The 20575-nt window shown below is 36.6% G+C and overlaps 2 protein-coding genes and 1 long non-coding RNA gene across 4 annotated transcripts in view; 1 reads left to right on the plus strand and 2 right to left on the minus strand.

Moving 5' to 3' along the window:
- LOC102231380 overlaps nt 1-20167 on the minus strand; it is a 32479-nt gene extending 12312 nt beyond the window's left edge. The window contains exons 1-3 of the mRNA XM_023324463.1: nt 20102-20167; nt 17973-18022; nt 15847-15945 (exon numbers count right to left, since the gene is read on the minus strand). Of these exons, the coding sequence (XP_023180231.1) occupies nt 15847-15927 (81 nt within the window). The 5' untranslated portion in view covers nt 15928-15945; nt 17973-18022; nt 20102-20167. The remainder of the gene's footprint in view (nt 1-15846; nt 15946-17972; nt 18023-20101) is intronic.
- LOC111605828 (THAP domain-containing protein 6-like) lies at nt 1817-3829 on the minus strand. Of its 2 annotated transcripts, XM_023324722.1 has the most exons (6): nt 3645-3829; nt 3074-3266; nt 2830-2943; nt 2407-2617; nt 2143-2296; nt 1817-2047 (listed from the first exon to the last, which is right to left on the minus strand). In XM_023324722.1, exons 1-6 carry the CDS (start codon nt 3722-3724, stop codon nt 1891-1893), a joined length of 909 nt encoding a protein of 302 aa, XP_023180490.1. In that variant the 5' UTR covers nt 3725-3829; the 3' UTR covers nt 1817-1890. The 2 variants fall into 2 exon arrangements, 1 of the variants encoding a protein (XP_023180490.1); XR_002751843.1 differs by lacking the exon at nt 3074-3266.
- Nucleotides 6609-13510, plus strand: LOC111605829. Its single transcript, XR_002751844.1, has 4 exons — nt 6609-6696; nt 11678-11740; nt 13090-13155; nt 13245-13510. It is a non-coding gene; the product is annotated as an uncharacterized LOC111605829 (long non-coding RNA).
- Nucleotides 20168-20575: the final 408 nt, after the last annotated feature.

The following is a 20575-nucleotide window of genomic DNA, read 5'->3' on the forward strand; positions in this document are numbered from 1 at the left end:
GTTTATAAGTGTAGCCGGGGCATCTTGTCCCGGAAGTATGGTGCTGTGCATTACTCCTCTTGCCCATATATGGAAGACGCTGTGACAGAGCGCAGCTGGTTCGTTAGCCAGACAGGTAATCACAGGTAATCAGCAGTTCCATTTAAAAGCAGGTAGATCTCTGAGGAGATCAGATCAGGCTGATGATTCCTGCAGAGGCTGGAGGGACGTACAGAGCGCCGCTGACTGGTTTCACTTTACAGAAGGTGAAGGCAGTTTCTCATCATTATCTGGCTACTTAAGGTGCTTGTCTAACTTGGTCTCTTGTGTGTAGGTTGGCCTGCTACTGTTTCAGTTTTTGTTTTAGTTTAGAATTATTATTTTTTGGGGGGGGATATAATTATATCCCCCCCATTAGTGATGGTGAGATCAAGCCTCATGAGGCATTGAACCACTTGAGCCAACTGGTTCGAGAAAGGGTTCATTTCTTGAAGCTTCATGTGCACACGAAACCACCTACTGGCCAGGTGTATAATCACAGCCAGCTGTATCTTAACACGTGTGATGCATTGAATTTTTGTCTATTATGGCTCTTGGGAATAACTTCACAAAAGGTGTAGGACGAAATCATTTGTCTACATAAATTATGTATACACATATGTGTATAATAAAATATTGTTTGAATGTATTCTCTGTGTGTAATTATTCCCAAAATAGTAGTGTCATGTGATATGGCATGTTGTGTAGTAAAGTTTTTCTGTGACTCTAGAAAAATGGCCTGGGCTTAATCAGGCAGAGGACAGTGAAAGTGCTTGTGGAACTAGGGAGGGGGTGGTGAATAGGCTAATGCTTGTGTAACTTGGATGATTTCATGCATTTTTATTAAGAAACAACAATTTCTCCACAGTTTTTGGTTTCAAACGATTTCTCTTTTTTGACACTACATGGATGAGGTGTTGTTATTGTACCCCAACTCCTTGGAGCACAATAAACACCTCACCTTTACAGAACATAAGAAACAGTGAAAAATACAGTTCCTCATAAGCAAACATAATGCATCTGCAAATGTTCAGTTCACCTTACCTTGTTAGGGCTTATCAAATCAAAATGTTCCCACATAGGGGAAATCCTCCTCTTTCTCGCCAGCTCCATCCTACTCCTATCCTGTCCTCACGCTCCTAAATCTATCTATCTACTAAACTCTCCAAACACCAAACTAACTGTCTCAAACTAAATAACCACTATCCAAACTCTGCTATCCAAACTATCAAAACTCTATCCACTCTCTCAACTGACCGCAACTCGCCTACAACAACCCACATTTTGAATGGAGCCTGTGTGGTTTCTAAAGCCATAGACATAATATATGGATAGACGCCTCATGGGCCGCTCTCGCCTATTGGAGCTGACGAGATTTAGGGCGGCCATCTTGGAGCGGTATACCACTCCACTCAGCCTTATATATTTGGCAGGCACAATAAAGGATCAGCGCATTTAATAGATCATAACACGCTGAATAGTAATCACATTGTCACATAATTAAATTTTAGGCATACAGCTATTAAAATTGCATGTATAGGAACGTATAGTTTAGCATATTTAAATAATTTTGGTGGAATACAATGTTTTAAAGTATGACATGTTTTGCAAGATACAACCAAAGATGCAATTTATTCACACACATTATGTATATATTCCGATAATCTCATATATACACACATACACACATGCATACTTATCTGTTGTGACAGTATTTACATATTCATTACATTTTTACACAATCTAATAGCCTTATACATACACACACACATATATATATATATATATATATATATATATACATACACACACAAACACATACTTATCTGTTGTGACAACAATATTTACATATTCATTACATTTTTACACAATCTAATAGCCTTGAAATAGGACAGTTTTGCAGAGCTTTTTTCTGGTGTTGCCTTTCTGCAAACCAAGACATGTGACTTTTGCAATGTGGTGCATCCTCTCCAGCATGTCCAGCATCATCTTGTTCAAGCCAGGCCTGTCATCTACTGAACACAACCACCTGTAAAAAGTAGGAGGAGCATCAATATTTAACATGTTTGCAATATTAAAAGGTTAAATAAAATAAAAAAAACATTTGGGGAATATTAAGGCTACCTTTGTAATGTGTGCGGATGTGGGAGGGGAAATCTTCGCTTCTCTCTAAGGTATTTGTATGCCTTTGGGCCATGGAGATGAAGTGTGAGGGCAAACTCTCTATATTCGTTGGAGTATTCATGGCCCTTTTTCTCCATAAACTCTAGTTGTAGATCTGACAATTTAAGAGGAAAAAATATAAACTCTTCTTCTGATGTAGCTCAGGAGGAAAAATAAACATACAAGAAAATGTACATAAATTTTGAGGAATTAATTTTGAATTACCAGAGTAGAATTCAAGCCGTTCTTTGAGTTCTTCAGTAATGAGATTTTTTTCACTCAATTCCCCCAAAAGTGACTTTGCTGTGGTCTTTGCCCTCTTCTCTCTGGCCATGGTGTTTTTCTTGTCCCGCTCCAGATATTCCACTCTTGCCAACGCTCTCTTATGTTTTGCAGTGACAGCGGTAAGAGAAGCTGGCAAAGCATAGCAATGATCCTAAAGACAGAGAGATGGACATCACCCATCACTTAGACATCACTATGGCACACTTTCTTTCAGACGACAGCAGCACTGTGTGTGTCTTCAACTATGTTGGTTTTATTTGTTTTATTTGTGAGAACATTCAACATGAGGGTTAGAAAATAATTTAGATTTTAATATGATCTTGACCATTATGATATGATATTTACAATAGAAAAAATACTCACATCATTAGACTGAGGTTGCAGGTCTGAACTACAAGTTTCTGGGTCATCTTGAGAGGCCACATACTCACTACTTTGGGCTTTTGTGGAGGTTATTGTAGTTCTGTAGTTTTCAACCTTAAATGTAAAAACCTTATGAATATGGACTTCACAGTATATACTACCTGTACATAAACACACATATATCCCTTAAGGCTAACATTATGCACATTTATGAATGCTAATGAACTTTTAATAATGCACCTATTCTTTGAAGGTGAACTGGGAAGCTGAAAATTGATGGTATCACATCAGCTCTCAGTCTGACAATCTGACCTGTTTTGTCAAAATCCTCCGTTTTGAAATGTTCTCTGCATAGTACAGATGAATCACTTGCAGTGAATCCATCCCTCCTCAAAGCTATTTCCCACCTCTTCCTCCTCTCTTTATCTTTTGGAAACCTTTAAAACAAAAACGTGATATCTGGGAGTGTGTACACAAAAACATTGTCCGAATGAGGTCCATGTTATTTGCAACGGTTGAAACTAAGGAGCCTTGTTGCCTGCTTAAGCTGAGCATTCAGAAAAACGTTACACTCACTATTTTTGATCTTCATATTTTAAAGAACATAAAACTCCAAATTTGATTAAAATTTGTTGATAATGATAATTAAACAAAGCTACTGAAATTGTGAGTAGGCCTGTTTGAAACATAGTCCTGTCATCAAATCTCCGGCTGAAGACCGATAGCTAACATTTGCTGTCATTTCGCTGGTGGGCATAAATACAGTACAGTAATATTACATTCACAACATACTAACAATAATATGTCATTCTTACTTGTGAAAAGTTATCCCCCGGTCCCTGACATCAACAGTTCGTAGATTTAAACACGAATAAGCCGAGCAGAACTGAGGCATCTTCTGTTGTTTTGGTTCAGCAAAGTACGAGGGTTTACCGCTCTAAGATGGCCGCCGTATTTCCTGCGCCGGAGCGGCCAATGCGGCGTCTACCCTTATATTATGTCTATGTCTAAAGCTGTCAAACCCCGCGCCAAACTCTGAGCCACTTCCCGAAGCAGTCACGTGGTACAGCCGGGCAGCGAGGCTTCGGACGTCATCGTTTCCGGCTCCTCCCCTAAATGAAGCAAGCCTCGATACGCGCTTTAGGGAAACGCCCCCTCCATTACTCGACACACGCCTCGAAGCCTCGGCACATCACGTAACATCACTATTATTGATCAAAAGTATTTTCTTTTTGCTGGTTTTGTTGAAGGAAGCAGAGTTTTTATTGTCCAGCCCTCTGGCTTGTTTAACACAATAAAAGGATCTCTGCTGTCTCTGGGTCCCAGGCTGTTTTATTCAGATTGAGGAGACTAGTGGAAGGGGAGATTTTCTTTCCTTTGCTGTTTCACCAGGGCATTTTGTGTGACTGTGTTTTTGTTGGGGATCACTTGGTGCATTTAGTTGCATTTGTGTTTTCTTTATTATTCCTCTCCCCAAAAAAGTCAAACTTTATTTAATAGGGCTTTAACGATGTCTCAGCTACAAGGTTTCCAGGGCCAGCATAGACTCTTATTTTAATATGCTCATTTGTGTATAATAAAATAAACGGACTATCTTTGAACTTGTGAATTCAATAAACTGTATTTAATTTGCAACAGAACCTCTGATCATTTTTACAAACTTATGTGTGTGATCTGGTAAAAAAAAGAGGATTTAAGGTTCTCCACATAAAACAGAAACTGTACCCAAGGTCACATAAGGCAACAAAACACCTGCTTCGGACGTTATCAGCCCATAGAATGGCCTCAGTCGGTCCCTGCTCTGCCTGCTATCAGGCTGTTATCAACCACTCTATCGGTGATAACAGCCGCTTGTCGCTAATAGAACCTTTTTTTTAAAAAAACCTTTATTTATAATTTATTTGCGAATTTGAACAGGGTATTAAGAATTTACTAAAAATACAAAAGCCAAACGTATCCGTCATAAGATTTTAATTAGGTATTGTAATAATCGTTACAGTATTTAAAAACAACTCACTAAAATCTAAAACCGGAGTTTGTTTTTTTTCTGTTTTGTTTATTTTTGTTCGCTTTTTTAAAGACCTATATTTCCAATATGCCTTTTATTTCTTTGGATTTTTTTCAATAATTCACTCAGAATAAATGCCAAAATTTAACATACTTGGTTAATTTTATTGGATCTTTACAATACGTGTTCTCTCAATACATGCCGTGTTTTTATCTTCCGGTAGTGCAATTTTATATACATATATATATATATATACAATGAAATTAAAAGGTATATTCTAGAGTTATGTAGTGTTATGAGTTGTCCAACCTCATAGCCTTCCACTAGGTGGCTGTATGTACATCTGAAGTTGCTTGCAATCCATTAATAATGAGAAGAAGAAGTTAGGGTTGGCCCTAATCTTATTTTTAATTAAAAAAATTAAAAATAAAAATACGGATGGATTTGCTCATATGTTTATATGAAAATCTGTGTTTGTACCATATGAAAATGTTTAATATTTGTATTAGTAGTAATAATAATAAATTATGGATTGCACCCGACAAAACATTAGAGAAGAAGAAGAAGCTTACGTCATTCGACGCGACACTTTCCACGGTGGGAGCTGGTGAGTAGCCCCTGAATCTGTCAAATAAAAATGTAGTAAAAGACCGAAAGTCTACATTTATAAATCTGCTGATGGTAGTTCTATGAGTTAATGTTAGCGAGTATGTGGCACAGCATGTGTTTGTACAGATTTAGACACGTTTTTAACCCTATTTGGTAGAAAAGAGGCTACTTTAGCAGCTAAAGTAGCCTCTTAAAAGCCAGTCAGGTTCAAATGTAGCTGTCCTTCATACCTTTAATAACAATGTGCTAAAATTTTGTTTCATATATCTTAAAAAACCGTATACTTTTCAGTATACTAGTTTATATCAGTATATTGATTTAATGTTAGGATTCTATCATACAGTTCATTACATTTCATCGTTTCCCACAGTGTATTATAAGCCCTGAGGCCATCATTCTTTATTTGTTGCCCCACCAGGCTAAGCATTGTTTATTTATTTAAGTCTTTGTAAAATGTTTGCATTTTCTATGACTTTATAGTTATTGTTCAAGTATTAATCTTTCAATAACACATAATTCTCAAAATGTAATTTCAAATTTCCCGTCAACTTTTAACATTTTTTATCTCAAAAACATGACCAGCTACAGGATGACTGACTGTCATAAAACTCAACCACCGGGCTTACCATGTTTTCTGGGGGATACCCTGCAAGCACAATGCATGCTAATATTTATTTATCACATACCAGAAAAAACAGCTACCTTCTGTTTATTCATAGTCATGGTTGTATTTTCTGTCTTTGTTTTAGGTTTAATGTCAAGAAGAGGTATGTGTAGCATCTCTTAAACATTGAGCTATACAGCAAGATCTAAGAAAATATGTGTTTGTCCTGAATATTATTTTTTTATATGCTCTGCTTTTTTTCATTTCATGATAAGAGAGAACACATATCTCGGAGGAAGCGAAGGTCTTCCTCCAGAAAGCCTATAAAGAAGGGATGACCAGGGTGGGATCTCCACTGGTTGGAGCAGCATCCCAGGCCACTGGCTTGCCACCGTTTGTCATTGATGTATGTTTACCAAAGTTCTTTCTAGCCGTTCAATTTCAGAATTCAGAAAGCAAGATGCAATTTTATATAAAAATAAATTCAAGCTTCCTGTTTTGTAACAAGACTTTTGTGTTTTTTAGAACTGGATTGGAAACTATAGAATAAAAAAAACATCTTCTTCTCAACCTAAAAACAAGAAGTTATACACCAAGGACCTGTCTGGTTACAACCTGTTCTGCAGGGATCAGTTAAAGAACAAGGGTGAGAGAGGATTTACTGTAGCTGTTATGTTGACAAGCATTGTTGTGTGTATAGCTAGCCTGATCATTGCAATTCTCACTTACAGCACAGCCTTTGCTTTCTCCCCTTGACTCGGATTATCTCCTGCAGACGTTTCATTGTGCCAATCAGTAAACAGAAGGAGAAGTTGTTAAGACTGCCAATTTTCTGTGCTGTTTTAGAATTGCAGTCCGCTTGTAGTTGTAGCAAAGTAAAGGAAGCCATTCAGTCTTTGTTGGCCTTCCAAATATGGAATTAACATGGACAGCTGCCTCGATGAGCTCAGGGCTTCTGTCTTTGTAGTGACAGATTTTATGTATTTATTTATTTTATTTTATTTTTGCAGCAAATGCAATTTCAAGTAGAACTTTTGGCATTGAACTGGCACATGACATACGTCACAGACAAACATTAGCGATTGGGTAAAATTTAACACCTCTATAGAGGTGTTAAATGAGCAATAGTGTCTCAATAGCCATAGCCCAGACCCTCTGGATGCTTCAATGTGTACTACAATGGGTCATTTTTTTACCAGGCTATTCATAAACTTAATTTTTGGAAAAAGTATCTTGTCTTAGTTATTTTGTAGTTGTGTAATTCTTGCATTGTTCTGTTCGATTTACTTTCTAGAACAGTGGTTTCCAAAGTTGATTCTCAAGGGCTGGAACCTTCATGCCCTTGAGCCATGATTGAATCTAGGTTAACACACCTGGATTCAATCATGGCTCATTAGAAGGCCAAAGAAGGAAATTGACATGTTGAGGAGGTTACAACCACCAGACAGAGAAGTAAAACAAGCAGTCCTCAAGGACCCAGTTTGGGCACCCCTGTAATTGGCTCTGCTCTGCTCACAGGAGCCCTTGACTGTTATTTTTTATAAGCCATCCTTACAAAACAAATCTGACTTGTATTGTCTAGTTTATCTTGTCAAATTACATTTGTGAGATCTTGAGTACTTGATGAAACCTTTCCTATTTGCCATGTAATGTTAGAGAGTTTCCTTAACTTTATCAAAATCTACACCCATTGAGTCGGGGTGAGCCATACGAGATCTGTACAATGTCAATGGATTGCTTGCTGTTTTTCTTTGTTTTGTTTTTCCTGCTAGGAAGCCTGAAAGATATTACGCAGAAATGGTCCACTTTGGCAGAAGAGCAGAAGAGGCAATATGCGGAGGAGGCAGCAGCTCTAAAAGTTCAGCGCACTTCAGATGACATGAGCCCAGATATGCGATGCCTGAAATTGAAGAAGCACCTAAAGCAGATGAAAATAGAGGTTTTCCATATATGCTAAGACCTTAAGAATGTTTTCAAGCCATTTAACTGTATATTGGAAATAGTGTTAGGAGTTAACCCTGTAATCATTGGGTTTCCAGTTTGAATGCCTACTACGTCTGTCTTAGTCGACATGCTTTGGCTGCTAGTGGTGCCAGTGCATGACAGCCTCACTTCTGTCAGACTGCCTGAAACCAGCTGTGGCTATAACCCTATTGGGTGGTGAGCTAATGCCCACCACCATCAGTGTGTAAATTACTTAATGTAGTGTAAAGTCCTTTCAGTTCCTCTAGACTGAGTGAAGCACTATACATTGCTCCAGATGCCATTTATTATTTATCTGTGATAAGATGCTTGCGCATGACATATTTAGTCTGTGCTTGCAGTTTACCCCACTTAACTCTTTCACATCATAAAAAAGTGTTTAATCATATAAGGTAATGGTAATAAAAAGAAAATACTTTTTTATATAAAGATTTAATTTGATAACCAAAAAAAAAAAGGTGACAATAATTTTCACTGTTAAAAATGGAATAAGTATTGCTAAGTTTTTGTATTATTTTGCTTATAAATTTATAAGGGTCACATAATTTTTAGGCAAAGCATAGTGTTCTAATTGAAAATAAAAATTCAAAGACTAACAGTTAGAAGTCATTTTAAATAATGCGGCGAACATTTCCTTTAAAATTAGTAAGTGTTTGAGCATAAATGTTGATAGATTATATTTAAATGGAAGTCATCCGGTAAAAACGTACTTTGTAATCATGCAATGGGGTGGTCTGTTGTTGAGATGTCATTTTCATCATTTTATGTTCTTATATTTAGTCATTCCTTTTGCACTGCTAGACTTTAATTTGAAGTATTTAAAGAGCAGAATCCAAAAGTAGCATATGTTTTGGGAAAAGCATTTGGTAAAGGATCCAAGGATCAGAGTCAAAGTCTGGAAGGCCGCATGAGTTCTGTAGTCTGTCTTTATACACTCGCTCAAACTGCTGTGCCCCATGAATTGTGCTATTCACTTAAGTTTATTGTTTAGCACTACTGTCATAATCACCTTAACATTTTGTCATACTCATCTAGTATAATGTAGTCAAACTTCTAAATAACTATACTTGCGTACTATAATGGCGTGTCTGTAATAGCTTCTTACAGACACACTTTTTGTCCTTTTAGAAATAAATGGACAAAAAAGTCTCTTTATTTATAGTTGTCATGGAACGGTGTGGTGAGGCAGACACAGCGGACCCAGGTAAGATGAATAATGAATTTTATTGGCAGAAACTCAGTCCAAACAACGGGCAGCACGGCCGAGCAGAAGCCAGGGCTCGACGCCGGTAGCAACCGTTAAACCAACGGACAACACGAAGGACTCAGAACGCATTGACTAGCGACATTGACAAAACATCGACAACAACAAGGACCCGACGAGGAACAAGGAACACAGGTGGAGTTAAATACATGGGCAGGTAATCACAGAAACGAGACACACCTGGGAACAATCAAGGGGAGGACAGGACAACGAAGAGACTCAAGGACACAGAAAACTCTAAATAAACACAGAAAAACACAGATCCTGACAATAGTTGCTCCATTGTTTTGTACAAGACAATGTTTATTGTTTTTAACGTTTCATCTCCTCGGCTAGTACGGTCACATGAGTTGAAGGATAACAGACAAACGTTTACGAATACTTTCTATGGCAGGTAAAGTGGAAAACAAACAAAAACCATCTCTGTCTCAAATGTTTGCTGAAAGAACACGGATGATGGGAAGTCATATTTTAGCAGAAAGATCATCCATCCTCGTTTTTTTTTGTTTTTTCTTTTTGCTTTCGAACTTCTGTGCTGACGAAGGCGTTATTGTGTTCCTCTGACAACAAAGAACATGTATTATAATTAATGTATTGACAGTGCAATAATTATTTTTATATGTAACGGGTACCGTAGCGACAGCACCGCTGTTGACAGATATACTCCTGAAGAACAGGAGAAAGACGAGGAAACGGCTTGTTAACCTCAAGTGTCATGCAGCAATCTATTCAAGTTTCACATCCAAACATACTTGTTGTATTGAGTTTCTTTCTTTACAGTTTATATATTCAAAGTTCAACCTTTTTAATACATTTCAGTGTCCATAAGTGACAAAAACAAACATCTTTTAGCGACAAAACAAACATCTCTTTCCACTTTCCACATATCCACTCATTCTTCTTCTTAGCTTTCTAGCTGTTTATCCCAAATGAAACGCATTAGACAGTGGTTACATTAACCAGCTACTTTTTAACTTAAGACAGTACTGCATTTGACCTTCAATAAACTAAAGTCCTTAATAGAACCAAACATCATTTTTAAAGTCGCTTTTTTTCCATCCTGAATCCTAATGGTAAAAGAACTATTTTAACACTGGTGGTGGGGACCTTACAAAAGCCAAAACAGAAAAATAGACAGAGTTCTTCAGTTTCTAACGGTTATTCCAGCATAACCTGAAGTGGGTGAAGCGCATGTATTAAACAGACTTGGCTAATGGCTAATATTAGCATGTACACCGTGCGTAGTTACTTTCTTCAAACATAACGACACAAAGTCAAAAACTGAATAACTAATACAGTACATAACTATTCCAAATACGTTCACAAATATTCCAAATACGTTCCAGCATGTCTAATTACTGGATTAAAAACCTATTCACATATTTACCCACCTGAAGAACAGGAGAAAGACGAGGAAACGGCTTGTTAACCTCAAGTGTCATGCAGCAATGAGGGAAAATACAAGCAGGACACCAAAACCGCCACCCGCCCCCTACTGGCGTGGAGTAAATGTTACGGAGCACATTAAAAAAATATAGAAAAACTCTTCTCCAAAATAAAGTACAGAACTTGTATTAACAATTTCAAGTCATAAACACAAATGTCACACTTTTGTGGTCGCCACATATACAAACAAAATGGATGCAGCATTCACACTACTAATTTCAATTTTCTCTTCAGATGAAAAGACTGTTGAAGAATCAGTTGTAACATCTGACACTGGAGTGGTGATAACTGCAAATGGTATGTCTTCAGATTGAACTTTATACACAGTTTTTTTCTCATAGTGAAGGTGGTTTGTATTCCTTAATACATTTTAGTGGTGTTAAGTAGAAGATTATACCTATGACTTTCAAATACACTTATTGGAAGGACTTCATTCAGTATCCCTTTCCATGTAATAGGGGGGTTTTTTTGGACTTGTTTTAATCATACAATTACATTTGAAATTGTATATATGGTTTTTATATCAGATTTATATTAGAAATCAATCTCTTTCCCTGTGACAATTCTATTCAGTGTATCCCAACAGATACCTGCTTAGTTATTTGCAATTATGGTCTATGATGGAATAGTTACTGTAAAAAGTTTGCAGAAGCAGATGCCAACTTACAACGAGAAATGAAACAAATATACCCTGGAGTATGGGAAATTGTCCTTTCGTTCATTAAAATTAATAAAGTACAATGTTGTGTTGATTAATATTAGCCTTAAGAAAACCTTTAATCGTTCACACTTCACAATGTGTACTTGAGAAATACTGTTTAAGCCATGTCCTGGATACTTGTACTTCAAGTTTTGATATTGCATTTTATTGTACTCATATTGAAGATATGTTGGAAAAACAATTTCAATAATTATATTTTATTCTTTGTATCAGACCCCGGGAGGAAAATTAGGACACCAACTGTGGAAGACATTTTGAATGCAATGTGTGCAAATGGTAAGTTCGTTGCATGTCTATCCTGAATGTCCTCCATTACAATGTTGTCATGTATGTTATGTGGGTATATTACAAAGCGCACTACACCCTCGGTAACACAATATGTCTGGTCTTCCTTAGGAAAATATGTATTCCGGATGATTTATAGGTTTTCAGATACAAAAAGTGTGGGGAGTCCAGCTTTGTCTTTAGGTCACTCTGACGTACAACCAGATATGTTTAAGAAATTATAAATATTCCATACTTAGATAAATCACATACGCTTTGGGGTACGTGTATTGGGTGATCTCATTAGTGAGGATGTAACACCTTTCAAAATGTTCTATATGGCTATTATGTATAGTTGGATTATAGCTGTACTGTCATGTCAATGTCTGCAAGATTCATCTCGGCATTGATATTGTGGTTGTACAACAATTTATGTGTAATATAGTGCATGTGATGCGTTTCTCATGCTAAGACTGTTGAACAAATGTAGTTGTGACAATTAGCAAGTTGGCAAGTCTCACAACAGCTGATGTTCCCTCTGAACAATAGTCACATTCACAAATGCGGAATACAGAAATATTTTATTGTGAGCTGTTAAAAGTAATAGTTGCAGCTGGTGTCACAGCTGACATAAATCCGAATACTTTGCAGCACTATGTTTGGTTATGTTTTATTGCTTATTCAAACCACTTGAGGTGGAGACCATCAGTCACACAACAAAACACAGAAAACTCTCATTCCCTATGTACATCAACCACATTTCCAGCTTTAATTACACATGCAAACATTAAAGAAATTATTAAATTAGATGTACCACAAAATACAGTAGTACAGAACTAAAGCATAGATGCTTATCTTGCATCACTTGTTTAACTTTAAGGAAGTAGAAGACATCTCAAATTACGGAACTAATGAATGAGCAGGCAATAATTTGTTTTCAACATAAAAAAAAAAATTGCAGAAATAATTACATACAAATCACACTAACCAATAGCTTAAAGTAGGGGTTCCCAAAATTGTTCCTCAATGGCCAGCACCTTGCATTTCTTAGTTCTGTTCCTGGTTTAATGCAAGGCCTATGAATAGGTTGACATGATGAAAAGTTTGTAACTTCCACCGGTGAGAGAACTAAAACATGCAGGATGCCCATCCTCAGGGCCCTAATTTTGACGACAATGAATAAAAATAAAAAGTATTAATAACAAAACTGTTTCAATATGTTTAAATATGCTGTTTACACAGAACTGATAGTAACGCTTGAGTTCAACATATTCCCGTATAAAGTATAATATGTTAAACGTTACTTGAAGGTATGACCTACCTTGAGATCACATTGCAACTAAACTTTAGATGATCTTTAGATGAGCGGAGCGTAACAGAGCCTATGGGTTTGACGGAAGTGCTGTCAAGAGAACCGACTACAGATGGTATGCATTTAAATAAATTAAGGCATTATGCTTCTTTTATGTTTTTTAAACTACATTTGTCAATAAATGACTTATTTTTCTTTATTTAGATACTACGGATGTTTGCAACATCTGCCACTGTCTGTTCAGTGATGAGAAAAAAAATGCCAAGAAGAAGTGGCGTGAGTGGCGACGTTGCAACACATGTGAGCAGTGGTCACACCTGGCATGTGGATTCAAGAAAAACTTGGCGTCATTGTCAGACTCCCAGAAGTTGAGCCTTGTTATGTCTTTTAGAGCGAAGGTGAAACATTAACATGTTTAACGTTGAAAAATTGTCTTATAGTACTACTTGGTTCTTTGCTGGAATAATGACATGGTGTCTCACTGTCCAAAATGTTCAAATCTGTATGTTTGAAGAATCTGTCTAACATATGATATAAGTAGTTTTTGGCTTTTTATAGCCATGGATCTCCATTGTGCAACATCTTCAGGTCTGTGAAATCATTCACTTCTGTTTTCAGCAAAAATGTAAAACAAGCTTTTATTGGAGATGTATTTTTTTGTTGTGCTATCTGTCATTAAACATGTTTTTTTCAAAATGTATTATGTATCACTGGGACAGCAAAAAAGACACTTCTAATTTGGTCACAGTTGTGACATCTGTTTATCCGAAAGCTGTCAATGTTAGCATTTCCTGTAGTTTGTCTTAAACAATTGATAAATGTACACAATGCATCAATAAAAGCTTTTGTATTGAAAAGATATTCTGTCAAATGTGAGTGCTTTAAATAGTAACAAACATTTGGGTATCAAACAAACACATCAGTGAGCATGTTAGCTGAACTCATTACTATTGCACTTGAAAAATTTCCACATGGTAGCACAGATAATACCCTTTAGCAAAAGAATGAGTAAGATCTTTCCTTTTAAATAAACAAATTGACCAGGTTAGAAGACGACACGTTCAGGTAAAGGCACTTTCTCCCTTCGCAAAATCGTTAGGACAGGCATGTTGATAGGACACAGCTGGAGAAGATCCCAGTGTGGGATGCAGTAGTTCCACAACGTCACGTTACTATTGGTTATCAATGGGTGACACGCCACGTGACCAGTTACACACTTTTTGCCGCTTAATGAAAACTATTAATACGATTTGACATTAGGATTTCATTCTGTCTGATAATTTCAATTTATGACTGGAAAATGTGATTTACTTACTTTAACAGAATTTGCTACCCACTCAGACTGGTGAGTTCAATCGGTCATTGAGAGTGTAATTGTAGTGTGTAGTGTATTAAACTATGATCAGGGCTTCACTTTTTTCTCATATTTAGTTTAGCTGCACTATTACAGATAGTATGTGTTAACAAGGAGAAGCTGTATGGGAGAGTGATGCAAAAGAAGCCTTTTCAGCAATTACGCCTCAAACAGAGCCGCTTGAGGTCTGCAAAAGCACATTTGGACGAGCCAGCTTCATTTTTGGAATAAGGTCCTGTGGACTGAAGAAACAAAGATTGAGTTGTTTGGTCATAAAAAAGGGCATTATGCATGGCAGGGAGAAAAAAAAACAGCATTCCAAGAAAAACACTTGCTACCCACTGTAAAATTTGGTGGAGGTTCCATCATGCTTTGGGGCTGTGTGGCCAATGCTGGTACTGGGAATCTTGTTAAAGTTGAGGGTCACATGGATTCCACTCAATATCAACAGATTCTTGAGAATAATATTCAAGAAGCTGATACGAAGTTGAAGTTATGCCGGGGATGGATATTTCAGCAAGACAATGATCCAAAACACTGCTCCAAATCTACTCAGGCATTCATGCAGAGGAACAATTGCAATGTTCTGGATGGCCATCCCAGCCCAGACCTGAATATCATTGAACATCTGGGATGATTTGAAGCGGGCTGTCCATGCTCGGCAACCATCACACTTAACTCAACTGGAATTGTTTTGTAAAGAGGAATGGTCAAAAATACCTTCATACAGGATTCAAGAACTCATTAAAAGCTACAGGAAGCAACTACAGGCTGTTATTTTTGCAAAAGGCAGATCTAATAAATATTAATGTCACTTTTCTGTTGAGACAATGATTTACTTGCCTGAAATGTAACAACTGTTACGGGACTATAAGGCGAAACCTTCCTGGTTCTGTTACTTTATAAACCGGACTGTTTCGGACCTGATTGACTGACTTCTCGATCTGCTGCAGGAGTCTGAAGCCGCCCCGTCAAACAAAAAACTGTTTACATCTACATGAATCTCACAAAATAGCATCGGTATGTTAAAAACTACAAGTATTATTCAATACCGAAAGCAAAGCAGTTTTTACAGGGAACTACAACATGGAAACCGTACTAACAGATATCTCCAAAAAAAAGTAACTTTCCAGAAACGATTCATTTAAAAGTTTTTGATGTTATCTGCTTAGTCTACATACGCTAATTTCAGTCTGTTAGTAATATTAACGTTACAAATTAATCAGCATTAAGATCAAATTGCCGACCAGCAACTAGCATAGCTACATTATGGCCGCTCCACGTTGCGGAGAGACGCCGCCGTATAAACCTGTTTTTTCTCATTCACTTTAGCATTTTACTGAACTAAACACAGTAGAAACACCACAGAAGACGTTCACATAAAACGTTGATATGAAAAATTGGTATAACCAAGACATAAACTGAGTATTTTTTATGAAAACTGAGTCTTACCCATGATTGCAGAAGCGAGTCAGGGATTGGAAAGGAAGAACCCAGCATGCACCGCGGCAATGTGTAGTCGGAGGACCCCATCTATAGACTATAGAGTGCCTGAGTAAAATTAAGTCGTTTCAGACATTTTTAAATGATTTTTTATTTACCCCTTAAAAGATGTCATGATATTTTTTTAAAGCTCTTGTTGAGATAAATAAGTATAGTTCATAAGCCAGAGGACATTTGTTTTAAAAAGATTTTGTAGTTGTCGTAATTAGCCTAGAATGTCATTCTCTAGAGGGGGACCTAAAAATAAAAAAATATTATTTTATTAAATTAATTAATCAATTTTTTTTTATTATTAGCAACCTATTTTTGTATTTGTCCAGTAGGCGGCGTTATGTGTTTGGCAGGCGTAATGAAGTATCAGCGCATTTAATTAATCATAACTCGCTAAATAATAAATAGACTTTCACGCTTTTTTTTTCTTTTACTGGAAACCTTATTCAAACAGCTATCATGGCTACATTTACAAGGAAATGTCTTTTTTTTGGACTCTAGTGTCCCTTGTATGAAAGTAGGCTGACAGGAAAGGGGCAAGGAGAGTCATATAATTAATGATCTATTTAGTTATTGCATGGACTCAACTTAAATCGATTAACTTATAAAGCTTTTTTTTATCCAAACGTTCCTGCCACTTGTTTAAGATGAGTACAAACAACAAGCTGATGATAATTAAGTGATGTTTAACTTTTTTATGTCTAAGGTTTTATATTTCAGTGAGAAAGGCCAGAGTCTAGGTTTAGTAGATGGCTGAAGGCGTCTGATCCGCTTCAAACTCAGAACCTGTTTGCTTAACGGCAAAACTTTGGTAAGGTTAAATTTAGTGGGCTAAAGGAAGTCAGACGGTTCCTTCTCCAATGTGAGAAATCCCTTGAGGTCGTCAAGTCTCTTGTTTGATCAGATCTTGTTAGTCATTTCCATAGTATGATTACTAATTAACAGTTGATTTTTTGTGTCTAGATGCAATGTAATCATTCAATTCACAATTGAAGTTTTATTATTGGGATTCTGCAAATTAAATGTTTTCCACCTGAGTGAAGTTGGCCCCCCACCTTCTTCAAATCAGACAAAATTGGTGTCAAATGTTTGTGCTGCAAAATTTTCGTTTGTGCTGCAAAATTTTCGTTTGTGCTGCAAAATTTTCGTTTGTGCTGCAATCATTCTAAAGATATTAAGAAAAAATGTTTCTAGAGGTCATCAAAGGTCAATGATCATCAGTTCATGCTGGATCTGTGAATTTCATTTGAAATTGTTCAGTGCTAACCTATGAACATGAATAATGTAATTTTAACGTTGATGAAATTCACTTGGAACCAGGTCTTATTTAGAATGAACTGGTACAACAATAACACTTGGTGACTTGTATTTTAGTTTCTGATCACCAGAGGGCGCTATTAGACAACCTGTACTGTTGAAATACGAAAAGTAGGACTAGAGCAAAACATGTGCTAACTATCTAGTCTGCTGTTTCCATCTCAATTTCATGATCGACAGTCATCAGCACTTATTTTCACGACTTCAAATCAGTGCACAAACTAGCATAAATTGTTTATAAAAGAACTGATGATCATTGACCTTTGATGACCTCTACAAACATTTCTCTTAATATCTTTAGAATGATAGCAGCACAAACAAAAACTTTTGCTGCACAAACCAGCAAAAACGTAGCCGAGTTGATTGACACCTATTTTGTCTGATTTTATGGAAGTGGGGGACTGGCTGACCTTTTGACCTTTAAACTTTAATATTTTCAAAGCCAAAGCTGCACAAATGAAAATTTTTGCTGCACAAACCAGCACAAATGTAGCACAAACGTTTGACAAAAAAAAAAAGCAGAGCAAAATATCAAAATATATTTTTTAAAAAAAAACAGTGAATCTGATGGATCCAAACAACGCCAAGCTGAAAACATCCCTCAGATGATTTCCCATAATCCTCTTTAGGAATTAGTTAGGAAAACTCACACAGCAGTGATCCAGGTTTAACTGGGTGTTAAACTGGATTAAACAGAATATGTGTGAGATTTACCTGATCATTCATATCAATCTGGAGGTTAAATTCAGTAAAGTGGAAGTACAAACCTGCTGCTTGTCCTTCTTGAGGATTTTCATCTTCTAACCGTTCACAGCATCTGTCAACAGAAATAAATAAATCTGATTATTAAACATTAAGAAACCATCTGAGAGGGAGAAATAAAGCAAACCTGGGTTAAATTAATTTTAAAACAACAAAAGTTTAGAAATGTGAAATAAACCTGAGTACAAAATACTATAAAATATTAATTTTGCATAGTCGGCCCCCTTTAAATCCACTTTTAAATCTTTATTGTTGAAAACTGAGCTCCTGATTGGTTTGTAATCTGCTCCATTGCTCAGCCCAGTGGTGCCCAAAGATTTTCTGGGCCCCCTATGGATTACAATAAAATCCCCCCAAAAAAGAAAAACAAAATCAACTGGTCCCTCATGGTTCAACCAGACATAAACCTTTACACATATTTTGTTTTCAAACTCCCCTGAAGTTTATTTCACACTTCAGGTTGCAACAAAACAAACTGCAAACCATCTTTACAGTGAAACACTTTTGTGTAACTGTGTTTTTTTTCCATCCATACTGCTTCCCGCGCCCCCCTGCAATGGCACTGACCCCCCCCCACCAGGGGCCGCCGCACACTTTGGGAACCACTTTAAAAATTAATCACACCAAGTTATATTAAGATAAAAGAATGCAGTGAATGTGTTTTGTACCATTTTTGATGTAAATATATGTTTTTTGTGCTGCAGAAACAGAAACATATTTTCTCTCTGTAGCATGATGCCCTCTGCTGTTAGCTACTAAATGACACACATTTTATGAAAAACCAGGAAAATGTTTCAAGTTTGTTTCCATTTTCTGTTTGTTTAGATCAGAAATCAGAGTCATATTCACCAAGAGGCTTTCTGAAATAATGTATCAGTTGTAAATGTCATTAGAACTGCATGTTTTATTTTTGGATTTTGTTGACTTTGTCTTCATGTCAGTGATTCCCAACATGGGGGGCCCGGCCCTTTAAAAGGAGCACGAAGAAGCTGAGGGAGGATCCAAAGTTTTGGAGGCAAAGAGAGAAATTTACAAACAAAAGTCCAGGTGAAATTAACTTTATTTGTCATTTATTATTAAATTATTTAAGTTAAACAAGTTTGCATAAAAATAGGTGAATGTCAGAATTTTGACTTTAATCTCCTAGTTTTGTGCCAATCTATGTGAAAATCCAAATGAATAATCAAACTTTCTTGGGTGTCAACTATGTTGCCAGTATGTGAAAATAATCTTATAACTGTCTCTTCCTTGTGGTAGGATTTGTAAACCTTCATGTTTTCCACGTTTAGAGATAAAGCTCAGAAATTTTCTGTTAAGAAATTGGACTATTAAAAATGTATTTCTCAAATTTATTTGTTGATTTGAATTTTAAGACTAGATTTGCCTGATGTAATATAAACGATTTAAATAATTCTGATTCTGATATTAAAGTCATAACTTTTTATGGCACCAATATTCTTCCGTAAATTGAGGCAGCGTGCTTTAGGAGTCCTGACTTACTGATGTTATCTACAGTTTAGTTATTAAACAAATCACCAGATTTTCATCAAATATTTGCAGCTTTTGATAGAGAAGATAGTTTGCCATCCAGCAAATATAACTAAAATGTTTAATAATAAAACTGAGTAGGTGCTGGTTTGGCCATCTGATGGTTTTGATTACATGTTGTAAAAGACGGAGTATTTACTGGGTTACCCAAGAATCCTTCTATTTCATCACAGGCTTGTGAAATTGTAAATATTTCATGGTGGAGATTCTGTCGTTTCAGGATTCAAACATTGTTTCTAAATAGAAATAAATCCTCAAACCTCAGAAAATGATCCTGAAACTTTTCAAAACAACAATTTGTGGCAAATGATTTCTCTGAGAAATAGTTAATAGTATTATTACTCGTCAGTTAGTACATAGAAAGCAGAGAGCGGTATTGATTGACAAAATAACCAATTAGAGAACAAACAACAAAAAGAAAACAAAAAAATGATCAATTAAATGGATAAAGACAAAACTGATCAGCATATTCCTCTGAAATGCATCTGTCTTTCTCTCTCTGCTGTTGTTTTGAGCACGTTTCAATCCCCCTCCACAGCAGCGCCATGGCGACATGCCCAAGACTCGGCGCATCAGCATTCGTTACCGTGGCAACAGCCGTGTACCAGGCCAAGGAGCCGACATGGTTCCCCGAGAACAGCTGCAGCAGCGGAGCAGCGTCTGTCTACTGCTTCATACAGGAGCGGTGAAACATGGCCGCCTTCACTGCCGACCTGCTTGTTAAAGAAACACGTTGCATCATTATTTTACGTTCCACCGTAAACAGCAGCGATGCAGGTTCACGTCGTCACTGTGGAATCGGTTGTCCTGAAAAACTCAACTCAGTTTCAACGCTGCTGGTTTCCACCATTTAAGGTGAACTAAACATGTCAAACAGACTAAATAAGCTACATTTTTGTAAATAAAGACATTTACAGAGGAAGCACAATAAAATAGTTAAACTATTTAATATAATGAATAATCAAAGCAGGGCTGCAACTGTTATTTTAGCTATGGATTAATCAATTATTCTGACGATTGATCAGTTAAAAATGGCCACATTCTGCAGATTTTTCATACA

Source organism: Xiphophorus maculatus, chromosome 20 (assembly GCF_002775205.1).
Source record: "Xiphophorus maculatus strain JP 163 A chromosome 20, X_maculatus-5.0-male, whole genome shotgun sequence".
NCBI lineage: Eukaryota > Metazoa > Chordata > Actinopteri > Cyprinodontiformes > Poeciliidae > Xiphophorus > Xiphophorus maculatus.